Source organism: Heptranchias perlo, chromosome 35 (genome assembly GCF_035084215.1).
Source record: "Heptranchias perlo isolate sHepPer1 chromosome 35, sHepPer1.hap1, whole genome shotgun sequence".
NCBI classification, from domain to species: Eukaryota; Metazoa; Chordata; class Chondrichthyes; order Hexanchiformes; family Hexanchidae; genus Heptranchias; species Heptranchias perlo.
In genome coordinates, this window is record NC_090359.1 from 24,382,483 (window position 1) to 24,393,385 (window position 10,903).

Genomic DNA, 10,903 nt, shown 5'->3' on the forward strand with positions numbered 1-10,903 from the left:
GGCTGATCTTCGACCTCAACTCCACTTTCCCGCCCAATCCCCATATCCGTTATTCCCCTAGAGTCCAAAAATCTATCGATCTCAGCCTTGAATATACTCAACGACTCAGCATCCACAGCCCTCTGGGGTAGAGAATTCCAAAGATTCACAACCCTCTGAGTGAAGAAATTCCTCCTCATCTCAGTCCTAAATGGCCGACCCCTTATCCTGAGACCATGACCTCTAGTTCTAGACTCTCCAGCCAGGGGAAACAACCTCTCAGCATCTACCCTGTCAAGCCCCCTCAGCATCTTATATGTTTCAATGAGATATTGGAACCTCTCATTCTTCTAAACTCCAGAGAGAAGAGGCCCATTCTACTCAATCTCTCCTCATAGGACAACCCTCTCATCCCAGGAATCAATCTAGTGAACCTTCATTGCACCGCCTCTAAGGCAAGTATATCCTTCCTTAGATAAGGAGACCAAAACTGTACGCTGTACTCCAGGTGTGGTCTCAACAAAGCCCTGTACAATTGCAGCAAGACTTCCTTACTCTTGTACTCCAACCCCCCTGCAATAAAGGCCAACATGCCATTTGCGTTCCTAATTGCTTGCTGTACCTGCATGCCAACTTTCTGTGTTCCTTGTACAAGGACACTCAAATCTCTCTGAACACCAACATTTAATAGTTTCTCACCATTTAAAATATATTCTGTTTTTCTATTCTTCCTACCAAAGTGAATAACCTCACATTTCCCCTCATTATACACCATCTGCCACCTTCTTGCCCACTCACTTAACCTGTCGATATCCCTTTGCAGACTCTTTGTGTCCTCCTCACTGCTTACTTTCCCACCTAGCTTTGTATCGTCAGCAAACTCGGATACATTACACTCAGTGCCGTATAAATGCAAGTTTTTGTTGTTTGAACCATTTGGCCCCTGGTACCTCACCTCAGTGACCACTCCTCATCTGCGAACCCAGGCGGAGTGCGTCAGGCAATTCTACTGTCAAGCACGGTCCTGCGCTCGTGACTTCTGCCCGTTCCTTCGAATTGCTGCCGTCACCGGCAAAGCTTTGACCATGTTTGTTCTGATATCCTGTCACACGGCCCACAAACCGCAGGGCAGGCCTGCTTCAAAGAACCACAAACATCCTGTGAGGCAACACACGACGAAAAACATTCAGGTCTGTTAAACGGACTCGTCGCCCAGAGGGAGAAGGGGCACTGAGGTCAAACTACACAGCGATAGAAGGTAAAGAGAAACACCCATCCCTCTCCAGGCCAGGAGAAATGAACCAAAAAGTCCTCCTGTGGTCTTTCATCGTCCTGTCCGTCTGCTTTGGCCTTGATCCTCAAGGTAGGGGATATAATCTGAATCTATCGACGATAAGGCTACTGTTCTTGCCTCCTCACCATTAATGGTTTCATCTAATCCCGATCTGTTATCTTGAGATGAGGGGAGATTTAATAGAGGTGTTCAAAATCATAAAGGGTTCAGATAGAGTGAATAAGGAGAAACTGTTTCCAGTGGCAGAAGGGTCGGTAACCAGAGGATGCAGATTGAAGTTAATTGGCAAAAGAATCGGAGGCGACATGAGGAAAAAGTGTTTTTCACGCAGCGAGTTGTTATGATCTGGAATGTGCTGCCTGAAAAGGCGGTGGAAGCAGATTCAATAGTTATATAAGGTATTGGTGAGACCGCACCTGGAATACTGCATACAGTTTTGGTGTCCATACTTAAGAAAAGACATACTTGCTCTCGAGGCAGTACAAAGAAGGTTCACTCGGTTAATCCCGGGGATGAGGGGGCGGACATATGAGGAGAGGTTGAGTAGATTGGGACTCTACTCATTGGAGTTCAGAAGAATGAGAGGCGATCTTATTGAAACATATAAGATTGTGAAGGGGCTTGATCGGGTGGATGCGGTGAGGATGTTCCCAAGGATGGGTGAAACTAGAATGAGGGGGCATAATCTTAGAATAAGGGGCTGCTCTTTCAAAACTGAGATGAGGAGAAACTTCTTCACTCAGAGGGTAGTAGGTCTGTGGAATTTGCTGCCCCAGGAAGCTGTGGAAGCTACATCATTAAATAAATTTAGAACAGAAATAGACAGTTTCCTAGAAGTAAAGGGAATTAGGGGTTACGGGGAGCGGGCAGGAAATTGGACATGAATTTAGATTTGAGGTTAGGATCAGATCAGCCATGATCTTATTGAATGGTGGAGCAGGCTCGAGGGGCCGATTGGCCTACTCCTGCTCCTATTTCTTATGTTCTTATGTTCTTAACTTTCAAAAGGGAATTGGATAAATATTTGAAGGGGAAAAATTTGCAGGGCTTTGGGGGAAAGAGCAGGGGGGAGTGGGACTAATTGGACAGCTCTTTCAAAGAGCCGGCACGGGCATGATGGGCCGAATGGCCTCCTTCTGTGCTGTAAGATTCTATTCTGTGTAAGATTTGCAGGTTTTTTTTTAATCCGGCCGTTAGAATTGCTACAGTTCATCAGGGGCAGGATGGTTGTAACAGGGACACAGCACAGTGCAATAAAAACACAGGCCCCCCTTTGAAGGCTGCTTCAACTGTTTTGTTAAACTAGGCGGCTGTCAGGGTGGGTTTTGAGTCAAAAGTTGCAGCAAAGGCAAGAAGTTGGCGTTTGGAATTTGCTCTTTGGAATGATCAGGCATCGTGGAGTTGGGAAAAAAGAAATCTTATTTTTAAATTGCTGTTTTCCAAAGGTAAACACGAGAGGGAGAAAAGGTAATTCGGCCCATCGGTTCCCCACCCACCCACCCACCCACCCAACCCAGTGCCCCGGGGACCGACATTGACCCTAACCGCCTGTCCGCCCACCCGGGGGGGAGAACCGAGTCGATGGGCGGTTAAAATCGATCGGGTGCCTAACCCGCCCAGATCCCGCCATCTTCAATTTTAACCTGCTCTGCGCCGCTGAGTTACACTGTACGGTTTAGAACTGAACTTGCAGCAAGAGCTGCTTTGCATGGAGGCGAACACCAGATATGTGCGGGTAGATTTTCTAGTTGGCGTCTGGCCTTACGGACTGGCTGCCCGTTGAATACACTGCGTGGTTTTCATTTAGGAATATAGGGACAGGAGGAGACCATTCAGCCCCTCGGGCCTGCTCCGCCGTTCAATTAAACTGTGGCTCATCTGTACCTCAACCCCATTTACCTGCCTTGGTTCCATCTCCCTTGATCCCCTTACCTGGCAAAAATCTATCCATCTCAGTCTTGAAAGTTTCAATAGACCCCCCCCCCCACAGCATCCACGGCCTTTTGGGAGGGGAGAGTTCCAGATTTCTACGACCCTTTGCGTGAGAATGTTTTCCTGATTTCCCTCCTGAATGGCCTGGCGTTAATTTTAAGATTATGTCGCCCTTGTTCTTGATTTCCCCCGCCAGAGGAAAGAGTTTCTCCGTATTTACCCTATCGAGTCCTTTTAAGATTTGAAACACCTCGATCAGATCACCCCTCGACCTCCTGTCCTGGGGGGGGGGTCGCAAGCTAAGTCGATGCGACCTGACTTCAGAGTTTGACACCCGGTATCATTCTGGTGAATCCGCGCTGCACCCCCTCCAAGATCCTTCCTGAGGCGCGGCGCCCAGAACTGAAGGCAGTCGCTCCAGATGGGGTCTAACCAAGGCTCTGTACAACTGAAGCATCACCTCTCACGCATTTGCAGTCCAGTCACTTTGAACGGTTTCTACAGCTAACCTCCAATCCACAACTCAAGTTTTATCCCTGGATGCCAAGTTGAAAATCTACCCCATGGCCTCAGCAAGTGAGGCCTCCCTCCCCCCGCACCACGAGATGGGAGGCGGGCAATGATCCTACCGTGTAGTAAGACTGGCCAATTATTTAGGAGTTACTCCAAAAAAAAAACCTTTTATTTCGCTCTTTCAGCTGCACAGGCAGGAATGCTGGTCTCACAATCGCCCTCTACTCTCTCCGTCAAGCCAGGGGCAGACGTGCTTGTAAATTGCAGCTTTAAACTCCGAGTGGCAGAAGCATTCATCGACTGGAAACAGGGAAATGTCACACTCGTCACCTGTAAGATCAGGCAAGCGAAAGATTGTTGCACGGTTCCTGAAGACCCGAGATTTAATGTCAGCGTTGATTGGAAAACCCAAATCTCCACTTTACAGATCAGGAACGTTGAGCTGAAGGACGACAAGGTTTATTATTGTCACTTGCAGAGAGAAAAACCACTTCCAATCAAACAGGGACAGGGTGATGGGACAAACCTTACCATCGATGCACAAGGTAATACTGCTTCTCGGTGATTTTATAAACAAACAAGAGTAAAGAACTTGCATTTATATAGCACATTACATGACCTCAGGATGTCCCAAAACGCTTTACAGCCAATTAAGTACTTTTGAAGTGCAGTCACTGTTGTAATGTAGGAAACGTGGCTGCCAATTTGCGCACAGCAAGATCCCACAAACAGCAATGAGATAATGACCAGATAATCTGTTTTACTGATGCTGGTTAAGGGATAAACAGGACACCGGGGGAGAACTCCCCCCGCTCTTCTTCGAAATAGTGGCCATGGGATCTTTTACGTCCACCTGAGAGGGGCAGACGGGGCCTCGGTTTAACGTCTCCTCTGAAAGACGGCACCTCCGACAGTGCGGCACTCCCTCAGTACCGGCACTGGGGAGCGTCAGCCTGGATTTTGTGCTCAAGTCTCTGGATTGGGACTTGAACCCACGACCTTCTGACTCGGAGGGGAGAGTGCGACCCACTGAGCCTCGGCTGACACCTGAGGGGCCTGGGGGCTGGGGTTGGCTAAGTCAGCATTCGATCAGACGGGGTGGGGGGGAGCTCAGGGGAGTAGGACAGACCAGGGGAGTAGGGCGCACAGCGGCTGCAGTGTGTACCATCCACAGGATGCACTGCAGCTACTCGCCAAGGCTTCTTCGACAGCACCTCCCAAACCCGCGACCTCTACCACCTAGAAGGTCAAGGGCAGCAGGAACATGGGAACAACACCACCTGCACGTTCCCCTCCAAGTCACACACCATCCCGAATTGGAAATATATCGGCCGTTCCTTCATTGTCGCTGGGTCAAAATCCTGGAACTCCCTTCCTAACAGCACTGTGGGAGAACCTTCACCACACGGACTGCAGCGGTTCAAGGCGGCGGCTCACCACCACCTTCTCAAGGGGCAATTAGAGATGGGCAATAAATGCCGGCCTCGCCAGCGACGCCCACATCCCATGAACGAATAAAAAAAAAACAGAAAGTGTGATAGGTTTTTCTCCCCCAACAGTCTGTCCAGATGGAAAGTTCCAGTAGGATTATTAGCCAATCCAGGACTGAATGTAAAATCGGTCCAAGCAGCCCTGACTTTGGACGAACTGTCGGGAGTGTGATGAGGGACATCTCTCGGTGAAGTGAACCTGCATTTAATGTGAAGGTTCGAACTCTTTTTCAGATGAAAGATCACCTGATCTTTATAAGGCTCCGTATTGGACACTGACAGGTCTGCTGGTCGCTGGGATGCCCCTGTGCGTGTTGTGTATAAGGTGTCTCCTGCTTAAAGGCAACAGACCGGGTAAGTATAGCCTGCCAGTAAATGGTTATTTAAATGTCACAGAACTTACAGACACGGAGGCGAATGTTAATGCCCGGGGTCCAGTCCTGGGAGCTGCTGAGGAGGTTTATTTCAGTTTGGCTGTAGAAAGACAAATGTTGGCCAGGACACTGGGAGAACTCCCCTAATCCTCTTCAAATAGTGCTGTGGGATCCCTTCTATCCGTCTGACAGCCATTCACACTCACTGCCCTAGGCTCAGACAATGAGTGACCACTTACGTGAGGCGCTAGAGGGTCACCCATGGAGTTGGTCCCCCAACAGCAGACAGTGGTGCAGGTTGAGAGACAGATGTTCACCAGGACAAACTCCCCCGCTCTGCTTCGAAATAGTGCCGCGGAATCTTTAACGGGGCCCCGGTTTAACATCTCATACCGAAAGACGGCATCTCCGACAATGCGGTACCGGCACTGGGAGTGTCAGCCTCGATTATGGGCTCGAGTCTCGGGAGCGGGGCTCGAAGCAATGACCTTCTGACCCGGGGGGGGGGGGGGGGCAAGAGCAGTACCCACTGAGTCACAGCTGACATTCTGTCGGGCTCCCTCCAGTTCCCGACTTCAGGTTGGAGTGATTGTCACTAATTTTGCTGTCAGAACCAAGGCGCACCGTTTGTGCCTCAGCAATCCTACAGTCCAGATCTCTGCTCCACCAGGCATCAGCCTTACCTTTCTCATTCCTTCTGTCTGTTGCATTGATCCTCCGATGGTCCCTCTCTGAACTTCCCACTCTTGTTCCTCCCGAGCTCCAGATATCACACCAATCATTGTCCACGCTCTCCGTGCTGTTTGCGTCCTCGCCGTGTTGAAACAAAGACCCACTGCACAGCCTCCATCTCCAACTCATTCTATGCCTTCCTCCTACAACCTTACGGGGCCTCCTTAAGCCCTAAGCTCATTGTTGCCGAGCTATTGCGTTCTGATTTACCTCCTCCTCCTCTTTTCAGCCCTACGCTCAGTTAGGGAGATTTGAGAGCAGTGCAAGCTGTATGGATTATGTTTTAAGGGGTTGATATGAAGGACCCACTGGCCTTTTCTCCTCCCCCTACCCCCTCCGTTCATTCTTATCTACTGATATTTGTGCGATTCTTGCAGGAGCGAGATCAGGATCACAGGAAGGTGGAGAAGGAGATGACGACTGTACCCGACCAAAGGAGAATAAGGCAAGTTTGTCCTGCAATTTACAGAGGGCAGTTTCGGTACAAATAAGGGGCTTTTTGCCACAAGAAACCTGTCCATTTTTGATGGACCTCACCCCCCGCCCTCTCACCGCACTCTCCAGACCAATTTTAACCATTTGCCTCAGTGCCCATCCCTGATCATTTATTTCATGCGGTACATTTGCTGAAACCCTTGGCAACCAGTTAATTTGTTTGTGACCCTTGTACCATTAACATTGTTGTTTGGGATAACTCCAGATGGTTTTTCTTTCTCCAGGGCCCCATTTACAGGGGTGGGGGGTGGGGGGGCAGTAGGGAGGTGGGGGGAGGTTGGAGGGCGAGAGATTCTGTTGAATCACCATTTTCTACCATTAGATATTCAAAGAACGATAGAGGCAGAGGGAGAGACACAGAGAGACAGAGAAATAGAAAGATATAGAGCGAGATAGACATAGCTAGATAGACAGATAGAGAGATAGACAGACAGATAGATAGATAGATAGAGAGATAGAGAGAGAGATAGGTAGACAGACAGATAGATAGATAGATAGATAGAGAGAGATAGATAGATAGAGAGATAGACAGACAGATAGATAGAGAGAGAGATAGATAGAGAGATAGATAGACAGAGATAGAGAGATGGATAGATATATAGAGAGATAGACAGATAGAGAGATAGATGGGGAGATAGATAGATAGGGAGATAGATAGATAGGGAGATAGAGAACTAGATAGAGAGATAGAGAGAGATAGGTAGACAGACAGACAGATAGACAGACAGATAGATAGGTAGAGAGATAGATAGGCAGACAGATAGATAGGTAGGTAGACAGACAGACAGATAGACAGACAGACAGATAGATAGATAGATAGACAAGTAGACAGACAGACAGATAGATAGGTAGACAGACAGATAGATAGACAAACAGACAGATAGACAGACAGACAGATAGATAGATAGATTAGATACAGAATGACAGACAGAGTGAAGCTCCCTCTACACTGCTCCATTAAACACTCCCAGGGCAGGTACAGCACGGGTTTGACACAGAGTAAAGCTCCCTCTACACTGTCCCATCAAACACTCCCAGGGCAGGTACAGACAGACAGAGGGTGATAGACAGGCAGAGGAAGATAACGTCAGAGAGAGAGTTAGAGGGACAGAGAGAAATAAACAAAGAGAGAGACTGAGAGAGAGACTGAGGGAGAGACTGAGGGAGAGAGAGCAGGACAGAGAGAGAGAGCGACTGAGAGAGATAGAGATAGACAGAGGGGCAGAGAGAAATAGAGATAGACAGAAAGAGATAGAGACCGAGTCAGACTCTAACAGCTATGGGGTAAATGTCCCATTAGTGTATCATATCAGACAAGGAGTTTGTGTGATAGTTAACACGTTGGGTGCTCTCCCTACTGCTCACCAGTACTGACTTGGAACAGTCAGGATGAATCATAGAAAGGTTACAGCACGGAAGGAGGCCATTCGGCCCATCGAGTCCATGCCGGCTCTATGAATGAGCAATCCAGCTAGTCCCACTCCCCCGCCCCATCCCCGTAGCCCTGCAAATTTTTTCCTTTCAAGTACTTATCCAGTTCCCTTTCGAAGGCCATGATTGAATCTGCCTCCACCACCCCCTCGGGCAGTGCATTCCAGATCCTAACCACTCGCTGTGTAAAAAAGTTTTTCCTCATGTCACCTTTGATTCTTTTACCAATTACCTTAAATCTATGCCCTCTGGTTCTTGACCTTCCACCAATGGGAACAGTTTCTCTCTATCTACTCTGTCTAGACCCTTCATGATTCTGAACACCTCAATCAAATCTCCTCTCTGTTCCAAGGAGAACAACCCCAGCTTCTCCAGTCTATCCACGTAACTAAAGTCCCTCATCCCTGGAATCATTCTAGTAAATCTCTTCTGCACCCTCCCGAAGGCCTTCACATCTTTCCTGAAGTGCGGTGCCCAGAACTGGACACAATACTCCAGTTGTGGTCGAACCAGTGTTTTATAAAGGTTCATCATGACTTCCTTGCTTTTGTACTCTATGCCTCTATTTATAAAGCCCAGGATCCCGTAAGCTTTTTTAACCGCTTTCTCAACCTGCCCTGTCACCTTCAACGATTTGTGCACATATACCCCCAGATCTCTCTGTTCCTGTACCTCTTTTAGAATTGTGCCCTCGAGTTTATATTGCCTCTCCTCATTTTTTCTACCGAAATGCATCACCTCGCATTTGTCTGCGTTAAACTTCATCTGCCACATGTTCGCCCATGCCACCAGTGTGTCTATATCCTCTTGAAGTCTATCACTATCCTCCTCACTGTTCAAAACTTGGAAGAGTAGTGTGTCATCTGCAAATTTTGAAATTGTGCCCTGTACACCCAAGTCCAGGTCATTAATATATATCAAGAAAAGCAGTGGTCTCAGCACTGACCCCTGGGGAACACCACTGTACACCTCCCTCCAGTCCGAAAAACAACTGTTCACCACAACTCTCTGTTGCTTAACCAATTCTGTGTCCATGTTGCTGCTGCCCCTTTTATTCCATGGGCCACAATCTTAATAGCAAGTCTACCATGTGGCACTTTATCTTTTTGAAAATCTACATATACCACATCAACTACATTGCCCTCATCTACCCTCTTTGTTACCTCATCAAAAAACTCTATCAAGTTGGTTAAACATGATTTGCCTTTAACAAATCCGTGCTGGCTTTCCCTAATCAATCCACACTTATCCAAGTGACTGTTAATTTTGTCCTGGATTATTGTTTCCAAAAGTTTCCCCACCACTGAAGTTAAACTGACTGGCCTATAGTTGCTGGGTTTATCCTTACACCCTTTTTTAAACAAGGGTGTAACATTTTCAATTGTCCAGTGTCTGGCACCACCCCCGTACCGAAGGATGTTTGGAAGATTGTGGCCAGTACCTCCGCAATTTTCACCCTTACTTCCCTCAGCATCTGCGTGGCCCAGGGCCACGCCTGGTGGGGCAATCTCCCGCTGCGCCATTGGCGTAGACAACTTATAAACGGGGGCTTGATAAACCATTTAACGTCTCTGTGATCTGCCCAGCTCCTCATGATGAACCAATGGCCCGCAGGTGAGACGTCGTACAGTGAGAGCACAGTGCAAGTGGGGAGATCGGAGTCAGCTCAGCCCACCAACGAATCTGGAAGCGATGCGATCTATTCACAAATCTGTCACAGCACAACACAGCGCGTTCAAACTTTGTACGAGCAAATTGGCTCCTGAAATAAGCTCTGAGAAACAAACAGTGGTTCGGCCGCACTTGATGGGAATCACCCTCTTGGCTGCGTCGATGACAGAAAGGACCGTGCATAAACCCGGATATTTAAAGTAAGAACGACCTGCTTCAGGAGGGGGAGGGGGAGCAATCATTACCATCACCGTTTGCAAAAAACGCATACAGCTTGTGTTTGTTCATTGCCTCAGGGCTTCTGGAAACATTTCACAACCAATAAAGTACTTTTGAAGTGCAGTCAGTGTCTTTTCTTTGTGGGCAAACGCGCCAAGCAATTTGCACATAGATAGAGAGAGAGAGAGATACAGATAGAGATAGGGAGAGATAGATAGAGAGAGAGAGAGAGAGAGACACACACAGACAGGGATAGGGAGAGACAGAGAGAGACACACACAGATAGAGATAGGAAGAGACAGAGAGACACACACAGACAGGGATAGGGAGAGAGAGAGAGACACACACACAGACAGGGATAGGGAGAGAGAGAGACACACACACAGACAGAGATAGGGAGAGACAGAGAGAGACACGCACACAGACAGAGATAGGGAGAGACAGAGAGAGAGAGATACACACACAGATAGAGATAGGGAGAGAGAGTCACACACAGACAGGGATAGAGAGAGACAGAGAGAGACACACACAGGCAGGAATAGGGAGAGATAGAGAGAGAGAGACAGACAGGGATAGGGAGAGAGAGAGAGAGAGATACACACACACCGATAGAGATAGGGAGAGACAGAGAGAGAGAGACACACACAGATAGAGATAGGGAGAGATAGCAAGAGAGACATACACAGACAGACAGGGATAGGGAGAGACAGAGAGAGACACACACACACATAGAGATAGGGAGAGATAGAGAGACAAACACACACAGATAGAGA

At 48.1% G+C, this 10,903-nt stretch overlaps 1 protein-coding gene across 3 annotated transcripts in view; it reads left to right on the forward strand.

Moving 5' to 3' along the window:
- The window catches only part of LOC137302470 (uncharacterized), a 45,599-nt gene extending 35,346 nt beyond the window's left edge, over window positions 1-10,253 (forward strand). For 2 of the 3 annotated variants that reach the window (XM_067972159.1, XM_067972158.1), the window contains 4 exons: window positions 3,904-4,263; window positions 5,443-5,562; window positions 6,692-6,759; window positions 9,827-10,253. In XM_067972159.1, the coding sequence (XP_067828260.1) occupies window positions 3,904-3,991 (88 nt within the window). In that variant the 3' untranslated portion in view covers window positions 3,992-4,263; window positions 5,443-5,562; window positions 6,692-6,759; window positions 9,827-10,253. The remainder of the gene's footprint in view (window positions 1-3,903; window positions 4,264-5,442; window positions 5,563-6,691; window positions 6,760-9,826) is intronic. The other variant, XM_067972160.1, reaches the window with a different exon arrangement.
- The last annotated feature ends 650 nt before the right edge of the window (window positions 10,254-10,903 follow it).